The sequence below is a fragment of the Chiloscyllium plagiosum genome, chromosome 4 (assembly GCF_004010195.1).
Source record: "Chiloscyllium plagiosum isolate BGI_BamShark_2017 chromosome 4, ASM401019v2, whole genome shotgun sequence".
Taxonomy (NCBI): domain Eukaryota; kingdom Metazoa; phylum Chordata; class Chondrichthyes; order Orectolobiformes; family Hemiscylliidae; genus Chiloscyllium; species Chiloscyllium plagiosum.
The window spans coordinates 41,409,763-41,431,060 of record NC_057713.1 but is presented as its reverse complement, the minus strand read 5'-3'; the positions used below and the strand labels follow the sequence as shown (position 1 = coordinate 41,431,060).

The 21,298-nt window shown below is 39.2% G+C and overlaps 1 protein-coding gene across 1 annotated transcript in view; it reads right to left on the bottom strand.

Annotated features, from left to right (window-relative positions):
• The window catches only part of cdh17 (cadherin 17, LI cadherin (liver-intestine)), a 96,269-nt gene that overhangs the window by 12,381 nt on the left and 62,590 nt on the right, over window positions 1–21,298 (bottom strand). Inside the window, exons 12-16 of the mRNA XM_043688147.1 lie at window positions 18,729–18,947; window positions 17,039–17,115; window positions 15,222–15,413; window positions 6,673–6,917; window positions 2,822–2,949 (exon numbers count right to left, since the gene is read on the bottom strand). Coding sequence (XP_043544082.1) covers window positions 2,822–2,949; window positions 6,673–6,917; window positions 15,222–15,413; window positions 17,039–17,115; window positions 18,729–18,947 — 861 coding nt within the window. The remainder of the gene's footprint in view (window positions 1–2,821; window positions 2,950–6,672; window positions 6,918–15,221; window positions 15,414–17,038; window positions 17,116–18,728; window positions 18,948–21,298) is intronic.

The following is a 21,298-nucleotide window of genomic DNA, read 5'->3' as shown; positions in this document are numbered from 1 at the left end:
CCTTCGGCCCAACAAGTCCACACCGACCCGCCGAAGCGAAACCCACCCATACCCCTACATTTACCCCTTACCTAACACTACGGGCAATTTAGTATGGCCAATTCACCTGACCCTGCACATCTTTGTGATGTGGGAGGAAACCGGAGCACCCGGAGGAAACCCACGCAGACACGGGGAGAACGTGCAAACTCCACACAGTCAGTCGCCTGAGGTGGGAATTGAACCCGGGTCTCTGGCGCTGTGAGGCAGCAGTGCTAACCACTGTGCCACCGTGCCGCCCAGTTTCTGAGATGGAAATGTAAAACTTTCATAAACTGATACTGTGTTAGGCAAGACAGGACCTTAAAAGTTGTAAAGAACTAACATGACATATCTAGGGGCATAAATGATTTTATCCTGAGGTCAAGTTTTTATTCATTCTCAGATTGTGGGGTCATTGATAAAACCAGCTCTTAGTTTTCATCTCTAATTGCCTTGAAATGGTTTCATACACTGAGTGGTATGGTGAAATATTTAACAGCTGAGAAAATCACATTGAAGTCCCATTAAAATTGGACCAGGTGGAGTCTGGAACATTCCCTTCCCTGGAGGATCAGTTGAGTTTTTAATGGCACTTCTAGAATTATGACTCATTCAAAACTAGATATAAAACAGGCTAGGAAGTTGATTCATTAGAATGGAAATTCTACTTACAGGTTTAAAAGTAATCCTGAACTCAAGAAAATAATCTAGAGTAATATCTTAAAATTACAATAGCTTTAAAAGTATCTTTTTAAATATATGGATGAAAGCTTTAATTACGCCATCATGTAAGCAGATACTGGATTGTATTATTCAAAAATATTTAGAACAAAATAAAATTCAACTGAATAATTACAGTTTATAATTAAATCACACCATTGAAATAATGAAATATCCAAAAGGCACCTCACAGGAGCATTATAATATATAATGTGGCATTGAGCCACATAAGAGAGGGCTTAGAATTTCACCAAGTCAGGTAGACATGTGAATCTTATAGAAATGGTGGTCGGGATCCAATTGTGGGATTTCTGACCCGATGTCTGGGGTTTCAGGGCTATCTTTTAGGGAGGGAGGCTGGTTCAGATTGCAAGCTCACATCCAACTGTTTCCACTGCAGAAAAAAAAATGTGACATGCTTCTCCACAATATTTACGGAGTTGAACCAACTTTTGAAAGATTCATGATTCATAGATTGACAGGGATGGCATGAACTGTAACCTGTATGAGGGAACCTTTGAAAGTTGAGATCAGAAGGTCTGCCTGACACACCCCATGCCAAGGTATGCCCCAGAAATCTCCTCTTGCCTCCTTGTACCTCCATGATAAAGTATAGCACTTTAATGCCAAATCATGCACTTTATATAGGCAAAAAGCTCAACTGCATGAGAGTTGCATGTGTAAAAAAATGTTTTCTTTGGAAGAGAGTTGCTTATAATTTTTCAATATGTTAAAATGAACATGTTTTTTAAAAGCTCCCTTCTACCATAGTGCAATAAAAGCAATCATCCACATGCTTTAAGCTTCAATATTTGAAAACGCAAGGGATTTGAAATCACTTAACCTTCTGTGAAAAACAATTGTGAAATTGAGGTATCAGACAACTAGAGCTGTCAATCAAGCTGCGTGCTACTGTTTCAACAATTGAATGATATCTAGGCACTTGGAAAAGAATGCAATGCTTGTCATGGGAGCATGATGGGTCACAATGACGTCTGCATGACCATACTTTGGACTGAGTTGAGGGGTTGCCTATTGTGGGGCAGGGAGTTGGGTTGGTGACTTGAGGAAAGGTATACATATATAAGGAGCAATGGGCATGTTTGGATTGATTAGGATGTAATATGGAAATGGCATGTGAAGAATGTGGATGTGAGGAGATGTGAGGGGTGAGGACTGCTGGACTTTTTTTTAACAGCTGAGGTGAACAGTACTGAGGTAGGTTTTTTAAAGTGCCCGTTTCTGCATTCTTCAGCCAACAGACCTGTGTACGAAGCTTTGCAAAGTTGGTTGACCTGACTTCAGCAGACACCAAGCTTCCTTCAATAAATATCTCATCTCACGAACTGGTGTTCCCCAAGATGGAAATGTAAAACTTTCATCACTAAAACTTGTCTTAAAAATTGTAAGTTCAGCCCATTAAGTCAGATAAACAAAAGCTTAGACAACAAAGTAGTTTTAAGGTGAATCTTAATGAACAAAAAATGAAATGAGAAGGTAGAGAAGTGTTGGGAATGAATTCCAGAGCTCAGGGCCTGGACAATTTAGGACACAGCTACCAATTACAGAGCACATGTAATTGAGAATGTACAAGAGGCAAGATTTAGGGGAACACAAATATTTTAGAAATTGAGAGCCTGGAGGAGATCACAAAAATGCCATGAAGAGATTGAAAATAAACGACGAGAATTTATAAATTCTATAAGAACAATTTTCATGCTGTGTTGGTGGTGGAAACCAGAACAAAATGTAGGATCATTGTGTTTTGAAATACCAACTATCATACACATGTTGCCATAGAACATTGTTAGTTTATATTAATCCCCTACTGTTCCTCCACAATGTTGACAGTGATCAGAATTGGAATGGTCTCTCTGGTGCAAACTTAAGTTTGTTTTTACTTTAAGCAAATTAAGGGATGCAGGGAAAGTAAAGGATGGATTTGAGGTAAAAGATTAGCCATGATCTTGGTGAATGGTAAAGCAGGTTTGAAGAGCCAGTTGGCCTACTCCCACTCCAATCATAATGTTCATTTAGTTTTATTATTCTCTTCTTCAAAGCATGAATATACAGTTCTTACCTTTCTCCATTGCAAAAGCCTTAATCTTAAGATGATTTTGCTTTTCTGCATCCAATTCATTCTTAACGAAGATTTCTCCAGTTTTTGAGTCAATCCTGAACAATTGAAGTGGATCTTGTATGCTATAGCTAAACATTCAAATTCAGATCATTAGTCTTATTTCTCAATCCAAATAATCTCTATCTGCCTGCATCAGTCACATGGTAAAATTTAAACAGCTATGTTTAGATTTTCCCAAATCATTTGAAATGGCACTTTGACAACAAAAGAACAGCTAAAGGATAAAATGAATTTTAACAAAAGTTACTAAATGTACTAAATAACTTTGAAACATTTCTCTTCATTATAATTTCCCTTATTATACAGATACTGCTCAAGCAACAAAATGCTTACAGCTTGCTTGCACTGACCACTGTGAAAGTTCACATGACATTGCGAGTAATGACCATCTTTAAGGATGCTGGGCAACAGAGGGTTAATATGAGAAGAATTCCAAATCTCAGTGGCAGGTTTATCCCACCAGATTCCATTAACAATCCAACCTGCAGTTCTTGGGAAGTTAGTTGTGAAAGCAGCTGTACATCTCTCTCACATACAGCTAAAAGCTTGGGTTCTATCTCTGTTACCAGAATTACATGTGAGACAATCTGTTTTACTAACTTTGCTCTTGCCAAGGGTTATGTGGTGTTATTATATTAGAGTAGTTGCTGTTTAGTAGTTAAATAATCCATTATTCTGACAGGTTTTCCAATAGAGTTAAAGTTATATCAATTCTTCCTTTTTATTTATCTTTAAACTGTAGAGTGAGAATAAAAAGTGTTTTCCTTCTAGCCAAGTAGTGTAACCAATCAAATTACACCTGGAGCAAAGCACCTTATGCTTGCCTTTAAACAAGATAAAAGTTAGGGTACAGGTTAACTCCTTGCTATATTTAAAAGTGGTTTGGTTTGCAACCTGTAATTGTTGGAGTACCAGAGATGCTGGAGCCACAATTCTTTCAATATATATCAATAAAATGGATGGGAAAGTGAATGTATTATAGCCAAATTGCAGACCCCATTTGTGGGATGGCAAGTAGTGAGGATAACACAAAGAGATTTCAGAGGGATATAGGCAGGTTAAGTAGGTGGGCAAAATTTCAGATGGAATAGAATGTGGGAAATTGTGAGATCAAGCACTTAAGCAAGATGAACAGAGGAGCTAACTATTACTTAAGTGGGGAGGAAAGACAGCAGAGAAACTGTGACACAGGATGATTTCGGGGTTCTAATGCATGAATCACAGAAACAAAACTGGCATCTGAGTTCAGCAGGTGATAGGGAAAGGAAATCAACTGTTGCTATCTATTTAAAGGGAATGAAGTATAAAGATCAGGAGACCTTGCTAAAACTATACAAGGCACAAGTCAGACCACAGCTGGAATACTGTTTCCCTTATTGAATGAAAGATATCCTGGGATGGTACACTCCCTCACAGAGCCAGAGACCTGGGTTCAGTTACACACTTGGGTGACTATCTGTGTGGAGTTTGAACTTCTTCCTGTGTCTGTGTGGGTTTCTTCCGGTGCTCCATTTTCCTCTGACTATCCAAAGGTGTGCAAGTTAAGTGGATTCTTCGCTGTGCCCATAATGGGTCTGGCTGGGATGATCCTCAGAAAATCAGTATGGGCTTGATGGGCCAAATGGCCTGATTCTACATTGTAGGGATTCATATGGGCCAACCCAGCAAATGGTCACTAAATTTATACCCTGGTACAGAATGGCTTTCTTATGAAGAGAGGTTGAAAGGGTTGCAATCATACCTATAGGAGTTCAAAAGAATGAGAAGAGACCTTATTTAAAGATCCAAGATTCTTAGGCTGTTTGATAGGCTTGATATGGAGAGGTTATTTAATTGGTGGGAGATTCTCAGCCCAGAAGGTATCATTTCAGAGTCAGTGATCATGAATATAATGCAGAGATGAGGAGGAATTTGTTCTCTCAGAAAGTAGTGAATTGATGGATCTTATTTTACCGCAGAGGGCTATTGAGGCTGGTACATTATGTATTTTCAAAGGTGAGAGACAGAATTTTAAGCAGTAATGACATCAAGGGTTATGAGGAAAATGCAGGAAAGTGGAATTAAGGATTTACAGATCAGCTGTGATCTAATTGAATGGGAGGGGATGTTCAATGGGCCAAAAGACCTACTTCTACTTCTATGTCTTACAGTCTTATTATTCTTTAGCAATTTCTTGGTCCTCATTTGCTAAATTCTAAAGTGACCCCGTTTTCAGACTGCCTAGTTTTTTTTGACGACTTCTCTTGTTAGCCACGTGCATTACCTTTACAGCTGGGTGTCAGTGTCTCAAACAAATGCACCTTTGTTCCAAACCCTGAATTTTTTTTTTATTTGTTAAAATTAATTTGCCTGTCTGTTATCATACCTTTTAATTTATTTTCTGAACCTAACATAGCCAATTTAATCATCATACCTTTGTAGTTTCCTTTCTTTAGATTTAAGACCCTAGTTTCAGAAAGAATTAACCTAATCCGTGGTACAGCACTTTCAAATTTCAACTAAAATTCTAAATATTATGGTCATCCTCCCCAACTGGATTTTTAATTAGCTCATTCTCATTACTCGATATTTGATCTGATGTAACCTACTCTTTAGTTCCCCAATATTCTGTTCTACAAAACCAATCTACATACATTGCAGGAATTTATGCTGTGCAGTATTATTTACGAGGTCAATACATAGATTGAATTATCAGTTTATTAGTCTTGTACAAAGCATTTGGTGCCCTTTCTTATCATTATTATTTGGTGATCTAAAAACAGCTCCTACCAGTGGGCGTCACGGTGGCATAGTGGTTAGCACTGCTGCCTCACAGCGCCAGAGACCCGGGTTCAATTCCGGCCTCAGGCTACTGCCTGTGTGGAGTTTGCACGTTCTCCCCGTGTCGGTGTGGGTTTCCTCTGGGTGCTCTGGTTTCCTCCCACAGTCCAAGGATGTACAGGTCAGGTGAATTGGCCATGCTAAATTGCCCGTACAGTTAGGTAAGGGGTAAATGTAGGGGTATGGGTGGGTTACGCTTCGGCGGGTCGGTGTGGCCGAAGGGCCTGTTTCCACACTGTAATGTAATCTAATCAGTGTTTGAAGCCATTTATTAGCTTTACCCAAACTGAGACTATATTGTGATTTTCTGATCGTAGATCCTCTCCACTAATTTAATAATCTTAGCCTTTATTAACAGCGTCACCCCTCTTCCATTTTTTTTCCTTACTAGTTGTTCCTAAACATTGAAATTCTTGAACATGCAGCTGTCACCCGTGGTCATCCTGCAGTGACATCTCCATAATGACAGTTTAATCACATGTGTTTAAATCATGCCTGCTTGCTCCTATGGTGCACACAATTATTTCTATATTGAATAATTTAAATGCTTTGTAACAAAATAATTATTGGACTACCATTTTTGGGAGTATGTTTTTCTTAATCTTTTTACTAAGGCTTTGGCTTGTTATTTAAATTTCTGAAAAATAATTCTGCAAGTCTTCAATCTTAGCCGCTTGTGTCCAATGTGGAACCCATCTGGTTCACTAATGTCCTTTAGAGAAGGCAACTGCCATGCTTACCGAGTTTTGGCTACATATGACTCCAGGCCCACAGCACTGTGATTGATTCTTAACTGCCTTCTGGGCATTTAGGGATGGACAACAGATGCTGGCCCCTCCATCAGTACCCATAATCCCATGAATGAATAAAAAAAAATTTCCTTTGAGGCTCTGATCTTGAATAATCTCTGGCATTGTGCTTGTGTAAATGTTTAAATGTGTTTTAGTAAGCAGAGACTGACTATTTAGTACCTCACTTCAGCACCTTCAGGATCTTTGGCTTCCACTTTAAGCAAGAAATCACCTAAGGAGGCATTCTCGAATATCCATTTTCGATACAAAGATTTTAAGAACTGTGGTGGTTCATCAGTATCGGTCACATTAATGAACAGGAAGGCAAAAGAGCTTGAGTTGTACTCCACTCCTTCCACAAGCGGTTCTGGATTTGTGGCACTGATCGTTAACATGTAAGATGAATACTCTTCAAAGTCTAGTGGCTGAGGGAACAGACAGTAAAAACAATTAACTATCTCAAGCGGAATAAGTCTCTCTATTCCTAAAGAGAATTAAATTTCACTGATAACACCTAGGTTCACACATCAACTTTATTGTTATATCTTGGCAGGACTGTGTACTGTGCAAATGTAAGCATTTTCTTACTGGACTTCAAATTATGACCAATATTCTCTCTACCAAGGCTTACATCAGCCTACATGATCCAACCACAGCTTTTAAACTAATATTCATTTTACCTCACTTGCTCTTCTCTTTGCAATTCTCATTTGAACTTTTTAATTTCCATTCTTCTCAATTTCATTTCACCTTAATTCCAATTCCCTTGTCTTACCTTTATCTGTCCTTGGAGAAAGTGAGGACTGCAGATGCTGGAGATCAGAGCTGAAAAATGTGTAGCTGGAAAAGTGCAGCAGGTCAGGCAGCATCCAAGGAGCAGGAGAATCGACGTTTCGGGATTCCTGAAGAAGGGCTTATGCCCAAAACGTCAATTCTCCTGCTCCTTGGATGCTGCCTAACCTGCAGCGCTTTTCCAGCAACACGTTTTTCAGCTCTCTATCTGTCCTTGCCTTCTTCTTTTCTGCCAACTTTAGTTTCTTAATTTTTCTCCTCATTCTCAAGCTGCTTTTACTGTAATTGAATATCACCTGATTCTGATGCTTCAGTAATTGATGTATTTGGTCTCTCTAGTATTTCCTCTGCATTATCAGCTCAGTTTCTGTGCCTTTCTTATGCTACTAGGCAATGCTATCACCAGTATCTGCCAATTCAATCAACCTGAGCTTTGAAAGTTTCTTTAAGACTAACAGTGACAATGCTGCCATTGTCAAGAAATTGTTTGCCAATTCCAGTGCAATGTTTTATTTGCAGTATATAATCCTGTGTTTTCTTTCTGTGTTATTTAGTAATACCTCACAGTCAAGCCCCACACTTTGTTACACTCACTCACAAAAGCTAGACTTTTTTTTAAAATATGGAAGATTCCCCAATTTATGGTTTCTTCGACCCAGATTAACAAAGCATGGACCAGGTTTCCATACTCCAGGCAAATTGCTATAAATAAATAGATTCTAGCTAGAGATAAACAATTATGAGCCATCAGTATAAAATCTATTAATTAAAACTCTCACTCCCTTATGCAAACACACACAGACAGACAGACAGACAGAGATAGGAAATATCACATGGATGCAATGGGTGATGGAAGAGACTGGAAGGTTCATCGAGATGATCATTTTGTGTGTCAGAACATGATGCTTCCTTATTTTTCTTCTCCAAAGTAGTGATTCACATTTTAGAAAATCTCTGACTTCCTTGTCAAGAGTCATAGCTGACTGGAACTGCTGAGATAAGCTGTTTTTTTTTCAGACTAATGGTGTACTTTTAATGCAGAGAAAGGAAACAGCTCCTGCTCTTGCATGGATCCAATGGTTTCTCTCAAACATTCATTCCTACCCAGCTGTTCAGCTACCTGGAAGTCAATCACACTGTTGTTGGCAGGCAGAAGACCTTTGTTGTCAATTACTGATCAATAACCCACAAACCAATCAGCTACTTGTTGCCAGCCAAAGCTCCATTCATACAGAGTCCTTGGCTCCAGATCATCTGCAAACCATCATTCTCTGTCAAATTGTAAGTACTTTCAGTGATATAACCACAAATCTCCACAGTAAGAATTCCAGATATTTACTACTTCTACAAGAAGAAATTACTTCACATCTCAAACATGAATGCCAGCCTCCTTGTGCTATAATTCTGTAACTTAGTTTCAGATACCCTCACTAGGGAAACATCTTCTCAACATCTACTCTATCAAGCACCTTCAAAATCTTGTACGTTTTAATATGATCACATCCCATTCTTCTAAAGGCCTTATCTGTTTCATTATTCTTGATAAATTAACTCCTTTATCCCAGGAATGAGCCTAATGAATCTCTTTTAAACTGTCTGTAATGCCTGTATATCCTTTCTTAAATATGGGGATTAAAATTGCACAAGGTACTCCAGGTGTGGACTCACCAATACCTTGTACAGTTAGTGAGTTTTGACAAGATTTGTAGCTCAGGTTGTGGTTCTGGATGTAAGTTTGCTCACAGAGCTGGAAGGTTTGTTTTCCGACGTTTCATCACCATACTAGGTAACATCATCAGTGAGCCTTTGGTGAAGCACTGGTGTTAGTGGCCCACTTTCTACTTATGAACATCATAATGTTGTTATCAACACATGAACATCAACTAGCCACAGAAAGACATGACCCACTCTCACTAGTATCCTTACATATAGATGAGGAAAGACACAATTTCAACTGGGACAACACATCTATTCTAGAACAAGCCAAACAGAGACATGCACGAGAATTCCTAAAAGCATGACATTCCAACCAGAACTCTATCAACAAACACATCAACTTGGACCCCATTTACCACCCTCTGAGAAAAAGAACAGGAAATGACATCACCACAGCAAAGGACATCACCGCAGGAACTAACATCACCACAAGAAATAATATCATCAATCCAAAGGAACCTGAACATGTAAATAGAAAGTGGGTTACCAATACCAGTGCTTCACCGGAGGCTCACTGATGATGTTTCCTAGTATGGTGATAAAACATCTGAAAACGAACCTTCCAGCTCAGTGAGCAAACTTACATCCAGAACCTCAACCTGAGCTACAAATCTTCTCAAAACTCGCTAATGCCTACTGGGGCAATATGCTAAAACTGGTCTGAAAATAGGAAACCAACACCATCTGACAGACCGCCACCCCGAAAAAGCTGTACTTCCTGCACAAATGCCTAAGGAAAAAGCTACTATGAAATGTCTTAAATACAAACCTCCCCTTAACACCCTACTAGCCAAAAGAACAGCAGAGTAAAATGGCCACAGAATGTTTAGAGAAATGATTAATGATGTCCACAACAGACTCTGTAAATACAATTGATAAATTTCGCGCCAAAAAACATTACTCATTAATGCAACAGACCATGAATGGATGGACACAGTATAACAAGACATAGACATTAGACAGTGACACACACAGAAAATGAAAAGACTAGACCTGCAGAAAAAAACAAGACAAACACACTTTAGGATGCTTGACAGTCATTTTAAACCAAACAGACTACATTGAGAAAGCAAACGCACTGCTTACAGATACTGACACTTACCAACAGGTGGTGACAGACCCAACCCCGCAACTAGAAAACTGAATCACAGCCCTACTCAAAAAACTTCGGAAATCTAGAGAATTAAACAAGACAGACATCCAAAAAATGAAACCAGATGGATCCAACACAACACGCTTCTACGGATTACCCAAAATTCACAAACGAGGGCCCCCCCTCAGACCCTTAGTCTCCCTACCTGGAACACTAATGTACAGATTAGCCAAGGAGCTACACAAAAGACTAAAACACTTATTAGAAGACTCAGACCACTCCATCCACTCCACCTAAGGATTCCTGAACACCATCAAAGATACCAAGATAGAAGAGGATGAAATAATGGTCTCCTTTGATGTAACAGTCCTGTTCACATCCATCAACATCAACCTGGCCAAGGAAACATGAGTACACTTTTAGAACCATAGACGCTTACTCCAAACACCACCAACTTCATCAGCAAGGACAATGTTGTTAAGCTACTGGACCTATGCCTTACCACCCACTTCACTTGCAATAACAAAACCTGCAGACAAACCAACAGAACACCCATGGGATCTCCGATATCAGAGTTGATAACAGAGGCAGTAATGCAGAGACTCAAGCAAACAGCTCTGCCAATCATCCAACCCAAACTTTGGGTCCGCTATGTAGATGACACATCTGTCATCACTCAACAAAACAAATTAGAGGAAACCTTCAAGACCATCAATAATATCTTAACAGCATAAAATTCACTAAAGAGGAGAAAAACAACAACAAACTGCCATTCCTAGATGTCACAGTAGAGCAAACAGACATTGGGGAACTTCAAACCAGCATCGACAGGAAAAGAACACGTATGAACTAAATACTGAATACACCTACACCTACAAACAAAGCTGCATTAGATCATTGTTTCAAAGAGCCATCACACACTGCAGCACAGAGGAACTACGAAGAGCAGAGGAAAATCACTTATATAGTGTATTCAAAAAACACGGGTACCCAATGAACACAGTCCACCAATTTCTCAGCAACAAACCTAAACAAGCAGACAATACATGTCCAGAAACCCAAGTCATTCTCCCCTACATCAAAGGCATCTCGGAAATGACTGCCAGACTACACAGACCTCTTGGCATCATGGTAGCCCACAAACCCACCAACACACTAAAACAGCAACTAATGAACTTGAAAGACACCATACAGACGTCAAGCAAAACTAAAGTCATTTACAAAATACCTTGCAAGAACTGTAATTGGACAAACAGGCAGAAAGCTTACTACAGCATACATGGACATCAACTAGCCACAAAAATACATGACCGACTCTCACTAGTATCTTTACATACAGATGAAGAAGGTCACCACTTTGACTGGGACAACACATTCATCCTAGGATAAGCCAAAAAAGAGACAGGCACGACAATTCCTATAAGCACAGCATTCCAACTGAACTCTATCAATAAACACATCAACTTGGACCCCATTTACCACCCTTTGAAAAAAAGAACAGGAAATGATATCACCAAAGGAACTGGAATCACCAACCTAAGGAAACCTAAACACATAAATAGAAAGCGAGTCACTAACACCAGTGTTTCCCAGAGATTCACTGATGATGTTACCTAGTATGGTGATGAATCATCTGAAAACAAACTTTCCAGCTCAGCATGCAAACTTACATCCCGAATCTTGTACAGTTGTAACAATACTTCATTATTCTTACATATCCTAACAATGAAGTCCAAAACTCCATTTGTCATCTTATTTACTTACACACAAACTTCTTGTGTTTCATGCATAAAAACACCCAGATCTCTCCACACTGCATGTTTTGGAGTTTCTCTCTCTCTCTCTCTCTCTTTTTCTCTCTCTATTTAAATAATGGCCTGCCTTTGGATTCTTCCCACCAAAATACATGACCTCACACTTTCTACATAAAAGTCCATTTACTAAGTTTGTGTCCACTCACTCAACTTTTCTATCTCCCATTAGAGATTCTATATATTCTCATCAAAAACATAGTCAGCAAATTTGGATACACTATTCTCTGCCCCCTCTTCCAAGTCATTAATTGTGCTATTTCACTAGTTACTTATTTCTAACCTGAAAACGATCCATTAATACAGACACTCTGTCTTCTGAGTGTTAACCAATCCTCAATTCATGCTAAGGCATTACCCTAATACAGTGAGCCCTTTTTTCCCCAATAACCTTTCATGTGGCATATTATTGAATGCCTTCTGGCAATCCAAATACATCTGTTAGTTACTTCTTATCAATTCTGCTTGTATATCCTCAAAGAACTCGAGCAAGTATGTCAAACATGGTTTCCCTTTCACAACCCATTTTGATTCTACTTGTTTTTAATCAAGCTTTTCTAAATGTCCTGTTATTGCTTCTCGAATAATGGACTCTAGCTTTTGCCCAATGACAAATTTTAGGCCATCTGGCTGATAGTTTCCTCCCTTCTGGAATAGGGGCATCACATTACCAGCTTCCATTTTACTGGAAGCCTCTTGCAATACAATGATTTGTGGGATATTTTGACAGATGCCACCAATATCTCTGTACCCACTTCCTTTAAAACCCCTGGATGCAAACCATCAGATCCTGATGACTTGTCTGACTTTAATACCATTAGTTTGTCAATACTTTGTGCCATATGCTGAGTCTGTTACAATACCTTTTCTCTCATTAGCACCTCACTTACTTAATATCTTTGGGATGTTTATAGCATCCATAAAAAATACTGTTTTAAATTATCTGCCATTTCCCTATTTTCTGTTTTTATTTCCCCAGCTGCATCCTTCACACTTACTTTAGCTACTCTCTTTTTTATTTATCCATTAGTTATTGTTAATTGTTATTATATTTTTTGCCAATTTAATTTTATAATCAATTTTCTCCCTTCATGTTAGTGTTTTAGCCATCTGAGCTGGCCCCTAATAAAAATCCCAATATTCTGACCTACCGCTTGTTTTAAACCATTTTGTTTTTGATTGGATACTCTCCTTGACCACCTTTGTCAACCATGGGTGGTTTATGCTTCTCATTGAGTCCTTCATTTTGATTAGAATTAATTTTTTTATGAATGTTATGAAATATCTGCCTAAATGTCTGCCACTGCTCATCCATCGACATCTCCTTTAGTCCATTTTCACCACCTACTAAAGACAATTCTTTCTTCATACCTCTGTAATTGTGTTTAATTAAGCTGAAGACACTGGTTTGACAGCAGAGTTTTAAATTCTATCATACTATGATTGCTACACTCCCAGAGGATCCTTAACTATGAAATTTCTTATTAATCCTACCTCATTGCACATTAGTAACTCAGTTTGCTGGACAACTGCAATATGGAGTGATATCAACAGTGTGGGTTCAATACCTGCACCAGCTGAATTTACTATGAAGGACTTTCCTTTTCAACTTCTTCCCTTGCCTAAGGCCTGGTGACTCTAGGTTTAAAACACCACAAGTTGTTTCTCTTTAATGAAAGAACAGCTCTGTGGTCCAGTAAGATTATGGCTACTTTACCTTTACCTTACACCCAAAATATCATGTTCTTGTGTAGTTTTACAGTATATTCCTCACACACTCCACAAATTTCTCTTCCTTGTTACCATTGACCATCCGATTTTTCCAATCCAAATGCAAATTAAAATCATCCATACGAAGTAGGAGCAGAAGTAGACTAATCAATGCATCCTGTATGCTCTGCCATTTAATGAGACAATGGCTGAGTGATAATCCTCAACTACATTTTCCTGTCTTTTCCCCATTAGCCTCGATTGCTACCAATTGTTAAAACTGTGTCTACCTCAGCCCTGAATATGCTTTACAATCCCATCCAAGGTAAAGAATTCCACAGATTCAACACCCTCTGAGAAAAAAATGCATTTATATAGCATCGCTAATGTAGCAAAATATCTCGAAACACCTCAATGAATCTGAATGAAAAGTATGACAGTCAGCCACACTTGGATATGGCAATACGTAATTTGACACAGGTTTTAAAGAGAGAGGTGCAGAGGTGTTTAAGAGGACATTTCCATGTTACCTCAGTATACCTTATTAAGGCACTACAAAAGTGCCGAATCAGATATCAGAAGTGATTAGTTCACTAGTGATCACTACAGACAAATTAGTAGTGAACCACTTGGCCATTTAAGCCTGCTCATCATTCAGTAAGTTCAAGGTTGATCTGGTTACTCCACTTTCTAGCTTAACTCGAAAAATCTTTAACCCCCTTGTTTCCTTTGGGATATTACTGAGGAATTTGCTGAGCATTGCATCACTGAAAATTCTTCTTTGCTATCTAGCTAACAACAGTCTTGATGGTGGGGAAACCCAAGAGAGTGAACCTCAGAGAAAGAAAGGAAAATGTTTCACTCCAGGCAGAGAGTAGAAGCAATCTTTAAACCAATTTAATTATCCAAGCGGATTGTATTCCACAAGACAGTGTTTGTGTAGGGAAACAGAGTTCTTGAGATATCACTGTCCCACCGTTGAAAGCCTCAAACCAGCTAACAACAAAATTGCACAGCATAACAATTCACCCCTTCCTAGCCCAAATGCGCTCACTGAACTATTTCCAGGTTCGTACCTACTAGATTACAATAATTGGATATTTCCCATCCACTCCAAGTTCACATGCAGCCCAGAAGAGATGTTCTTCACAAACATTTTCCTGACTTTCTTCTTAGCTCTCCCATAAAGCCAAGCATTAACCATCAGAAACATTTATAGTAAGCATTTTATTTTCTAAGTCTAATGCTATAACCCAAATTCCATTACCGCCAGAAATGTATTCATAGCCTTTAGAAGGAGCTAATCAACTTCACGGTTTGTACAGTTAGAGCTTATGATACCCCCATGCTCATTGGCTTCTTCTTGGGTATTTCATGGGGAATAGACAACACAGAATAGGTGAAAGAGAAAGAAATAACATAAAAGTAATATAAATACAAGAGTATAAAGTATCACATTGCTTTACCCAGCCTGAGCTCAATCGTTACAAAGGATTCAGCAGTTGATTGTCAGGAAATTATTGATAAGAAAACAGTTCAAAAGTGCAGCCCTACAAACACAAACTACTTTGCAAACACAAAAGCTATAATGCTTTTCAAAACCTTACCTTCACCAGCTGCACTCTTCCTTTATTTGTTTTTGGATCGGTTATTATTTTGAAAGTCCCATTGGTATCACCCTCTACAACATGATACTCAATCTCAGAGCTGCCTGTGAATGGCTCATCATCATCTGTTGCCTGAATCTCTATCAGTACCGTGTCCAATGAAATATCTTCTCGTAAAGTGATGGGACCGTACTAGCAAAATCAGAACACAAAGCATTAGCAAGTAAAGGCACATTCATAAGAATAGTTTTGCCTTTAGTTAAGAATATGTCCCTCAATTGCTTGTTGTCAGTGTGTGGACCTCTAAGGTCCATTCATGGCAGTGACTTGTGGAATTGGAAGTCAATGCGAAACAAAAACAGAAGTTGCTGGGGAAATTCAGCTGGCCTGGGGAGAAGAAGCAGAGTCTCCATGTTGGAATCCAGTGACCCTTCTTCAGTGTGCACGGAAGCTCAGATTGGCTGCACAGCCACTTAGCATACAGAGGTCACTGCAGGATTTTATTTTAATTTAACCTATTTTTCAAATCAATTTTATTACACTACAGGAGCATGTGGGACTTGAACCCAGGCCTCCCAGTACAGTAGTAGGGGCACTAACACTGCATCAAAAGAAGGCCCTAAACAGGATTTATTATGGCTGATTGAGATAGATCTCAATTGAAAGGGCTATAAATAGACCAACTGAACATCAAAAGTTTTCAAGCATTTTAATAAGCTGTGTTTGTATTTCTATGATGCAAGAAACTCAGCTGAACCTTGAACTCCTGTGCTAACTAGTATTAAACACATTTATCTGAGGTTCCATCACTATTTCAATTGTTGTGGTTATGCTCCTTACACAAACCACAAGAGGACTCAAGAACACAGATGAACTTTGCATTTATCCAAACAATCTCTGTGTTAGATTGTCTAAACAGAATTCTGTACAATACTCTGTCCTGGCTGTGTTCCATGTCTCGGCCCAACGGCTGTCTCTCATTGCTCTCCCACATCTATCCATTATATCCAGAAAATCATCAATCTTTATGCACATGCACTGGTTACACTTCATTCTTGTACAAAAAAGAGAAATCTTCTAATCTTAGAATTTCATTTATCCTGTATACAAGGATCTTTTTACATTCTAGTTTGCTCTCAAGTTTGATAAAGGCCTTAGTTTGTACAAGGTTACTTTCCAGTCATTTCTGCTGACGTGGACACTTAAGATGTTCAAGGTTCATGCCTTCTAACATAAGCTTTACGACATGTAGCTTATAAGGTGCTACCTTTCTCCCATCGTAACATTTTTTTTGTAAAATTTTATTTAACTTGCACTACGCCTGCAAGGACGGAAACAAATAATGACTATAATGAGTAATTTTCAAACTTCAAAAGCAATCTCAATAAAAACGAGTCAACCAATGTCACCTAAAATTATATTTGTCAAACAATATATCTTGAAGTATCCCAAATTTCAAATATTACATATTTGTTTAATGTAGGGACAGCAAAAATATATAGTAAGAAATATTGAGAGTAAACCATTTCAAACAAATAGGTTTTAACATTGACTTGCTGATCTTAGCCAAAATCTGGATCCAAATATGAAGAACAACAGCTTGTGTGTTAATAATTGCATTGATGTATGTTACTTTGCACTATACTGGCTGTAGTGTTCGGACAAAAGTATGTCGATAAAAATAAAACATTAACATAAGTAAATTCTAATCCATAATCAGGCCTTGTCCTACATTCTGCTGCAATAAACTGCAATAATGCACCCTCTTTACATTCTTCAAATATTACTGGTCTGGTGAAATTTTCTTTACTTTTTACCTCTGATTTCTGAAAGATAGGAATCTTGTCATTGATATCAATAACAGAGATATTGACAATGCATTCAGTGGACAGTCCTAGGAAAGGAACAAGAAGCTTTAATCATTAAATAATACAAACTGTTATTAGAATGACTGTTAATAATCTGGAAATTACAACAAATTTTGTTTGGTATAATATGTGCCATGCAAATATTTGAGCATGTAAATTATAGACTGAGGAAGGGAATCCAAGGTAGGTCAAGAACGTAGATGGCAAAGGTAGTGAGGACCATGAGTGAAGAATTGAACTACTTCTGAATTTTGAATCTTGCAGAATGCAAGATCTTTTAAAATCTAACCCAAGGTCTTTGCAACCAGATGTGCCTGAGTTAACTCTTTCTGTGTGAGACCCTGTGGAGCTTCCTCCAAACTAAGGACCCCAAGATATGCACTCAGCATCACCCTAGAGGAAGTTTGTCAGAGGAAAAAACTAACAAATGTTCAAGGGGATTTTTGTGGTGGAATGTCCAGCTGAAAGCGGTTTGGTAACAAGGGTACCTCTCAGGTTGCTCTCAGCAGTCATGCCTCTGTCAAAGGTTCATGTTTTCAATCATGCACAATTTATTGTAGATTGAGCGACTCTCACCACCACGCCTCTCCAGTTGTACAGGCTGCATGTCAACAGATTCATTTGGAGGTGGTAATAATGCAGCTGAGGCAAGAAGAGATCCTTAAATGGTCACTAAGTGTTCATTGATTGACCACTTGTGGTGTAAAATTATGTCCCAATACATGTGTGAATCATAATGTAACACATGTATTGGGCCAAGCAGTGGAATGTGGTGAAACGGTTAAAAATTATGTCCCAATACATGTGTGAATCTAACCGGAATGGAGGTGTTGCTTAGTCCCGTGTGAATCTTATTACACACCTCCCCGTGTGAATCTTCTTATCTGTATGTAACCAGAATGGAATGTGTTTTTTAGCCTTGCTCTGCTGTTCACATGAATGTTTATATCTGGAAAAGAGTATATCAGCTGGAAAAGTCTCCAGTTCGGTGAGTCTGCTCCGGGGTTGCGTTTAACCGCCGAGCGTGGGTTGTTGGCAACCGCTCTACGAGAACTGACGGCTCCCAGTTCCGGTAACACGTAGAGTGAGTATAAACCAGACCCGTTGTAAGTACGAGACCTGGTTGTGGCGACGCTGTGGGGAATAAAACACTTATATTCTAGCAGACTCGCCTCTTGGTCGTTTGTTCTGTGTCAGACTACTCTCCTACGAACCTGACCTTGAGAATTTTTTAAAACACCACTTAAGGCTCTTAAATGGATGTAGGGTGGGTTGGCTGCCCATGGACCTTCCCAATTAGAAATTAATTGCACAGCGGTGAGAAGGATCAGCAATTAGTCCTGTTGACAATTCACCTCATTGTCAAGGCACCCACCTCCTTTCTTGCTTCCTGTAGTCTCAGAATATTCTGCCCTATGCTTGTGCAAAAATAAAATGGCCTCACTGCATAAAGTGAAGTTGTCTTATTTGTGGTTTAAAAAGGGAGGAAGGGATAGACAAAGTAATTACCTAGATGGCCTGGGCAATTTAAAAACAATAAAAGCAAAGCATTTACAAGAGTCATGAACTCTTCTAAGTGTGTGTCAATATATCATATTACTTCTGGCTTGTTGAGATTTATACAGATCTTCCCTTTTACCTGGTTGGTCGCTGACTAGGACTGTTAAAATATAATCTGGTGCAATGCGTTTCAGTAGATGTCCTTGGAAACGCTTGATCTCTCCTTTGAAATCATCAATACTGAACATTTCATCCTCTGGAATTTTTGGTTCTTGATCAATGATTTTAAAGCTCAAAAGAGTATTAACTGATCCATCTTCATCCATGTCATTTGCAAGCACAGTTCCGATGTAGCTTCCTGAGTTGGAAAAGTGTAGATGTGACATAAAGTAAAATATGTTTTAAAATTCATCAAAGACAAAAATAGAAAGTGTTTAAAGTACTCAGGGAGTAATTGGGAGTGAGAAGCAGAGTTAACTTTTCAGATTGGTAACTTACCTGCAGTTAACAGCAGTGACTTAAAGGTGTAAAGCATATTAAGCAAGAACAGGAAGCAGAAGAGAGGGGAGATATACATTAAAGCTTTGTGACAAACTGGATGGTAGGAGAGATTAACTTACAAATATTGATGGTGCAAGAATAATGGAGGTGGCTAACATGGCAATTAAACAAATACAAATATGATCTAATAAAGGTGTAAATTGGAATTATCAAAAAGAGAAGAAATATTGACTTATGATACGGGTATTTTTGCAGTTCAGCACCTATTCTTGGAGGGTGTTAGTAAATATTGATGGTTGGGCAATATTGAGGTGAATAACAGTGCACTAAGGGTTCAAGTTGACCATGTAAAGATGGGGTAATACTAGACACGAGGACTTAATACGAAGCATTTATGGAAGGTGAACTGGAGGATAAAATGGGCTTTGGCGTAAGAGTAATTGGTGAAGGAGAAGGAAAGGGAAGATCACATTTTCCTTTAACCTCTGTTCCAAATACAGAGTGGAGGATTCAATTGATCCTTTATTCACTGAAAACAATGCCACTTGCCTCCCACCCAGATGGAAAAAGAAAAGATTTTAATTGGCTATCTTTTATCTCATGAATATAAAATGTATCACCGTGATCTACACACATCTGAATTCCAACAGCATCACTTCATGGATCTGAGCAAAATATCTTGTCACAGGTCAGTTTACTTTTGGCAGAGGGGAGGTGAGTAATGGAGAATTTAGGAAATACTCTCATCCCACCAGTGCACCTTTTACTGTCGGTTTCCACAGAACAGACAGAACTCCCACCCACCTCCAGCCATCCACACCTAACCCTCTGAGACTATTCTCTTCAAGTGATCTTTCAGTTGAAGGTACAACTCCAGTTTCCTTCATGTGTTCCTGCCTTCAGGGTCAATAATTCTCTACCTCTAAATGTGTGAAGGAAACAGAAATGGAATAATGAGACCGATTGGATACCTGACAAATTTGTTATTTTAAAAAAATGACCTATTTAATCACCATCACTGGGCAGGGCTTAATGTAGGTGTCAAGGATGTTGCTGCCAGATGGGGAGCTGAGGGGCACACATGACTTACTTTTGAAAAAGCTTGCTGACGTAAATGCAGCATCAGGCCTGATTTGGGATCAAGAACTCTGGAGCTCTAAATCCATCTGTTCTTTGATGTTCAGTAGTGACAGCAAGGAAATGGTGGCTGCTGTCAGTACTGCAGCCACTAAGACCCAGGATTGCTGATGGGCCCAGAAGTAGATAAGTGATGGCAGGAGAGATGTTCCTGATGTGCGGAACATAAGAGGGAGAGTTGGCGGCAAGGACACAGAGCTGGTTCTTCCCTCCTTTCCAATGGTGGGTCTCAATCATGCACTGAGTATCTAACGAGGGACCTACCTCATCCCCTCCAGAAGACCCCAGCTATCTCCAACAGCATATCATTTTGAGCTTTCCATAGGACAGTCTTCCCATTCTCTACTGGGGCAGAAGCAGGCAATTGGGTCTCCACCTGCCACAGCCCACTGAATTAAATGCCCTAAACACCAAACCTTCTGGGGAAAGGGCATTTAATTTAGCCCATGATGACTGCTGGGCACAGGGGGCATAATAAAGTGCTTATAATATTGGATTAGTAACCCAGAACCCAAGGCTAAAGTTCTGAAGAACTGGATTTGAAACCCACCATGGCATATGGTGAAATCAGAGTTTGATAAAAAGCTAGTCTAATGGCACTCCTATAAATACTTTTGTTTGTTGTAGAAACTTGTTTGTGTAATCAATGTCTCTTTAGGGAAAAGAAATCTGTTGTCCTTAGCTGCTTTAGTCTGTAATTCCAGAACTGAAAATGTGTTGCTGGAAAAGTGCAGCAGGTCAGGCAGCAACCAAGGAACAGGAGAATCGGCGTTTCGGGCATAAGCCCTTCTTCAGGAATGAGGAAAGTGTGTCCAGCAGGGAGGAGGGACTTGGGGGAGGGGCATTGGAATTGCGATAGGTGGAGGGAGGTCAAGGTGAGGGTGATAGGCCGGAGTGGGGTGGGGCGGAGAGGTCAGGAAGAAGATTGCAGGTTAGGAAGGCGGTGCTGAGTTCGAGTCAAACCCAACTTTGTCTAATTTGCATACTTGAGCTGAAAATGTGTTGCTGGAAAAGCGCAGCAGGTCAGGCAGCATCCAGGGAACAGGAGAATCGACGTTTCGGGCATAAGCC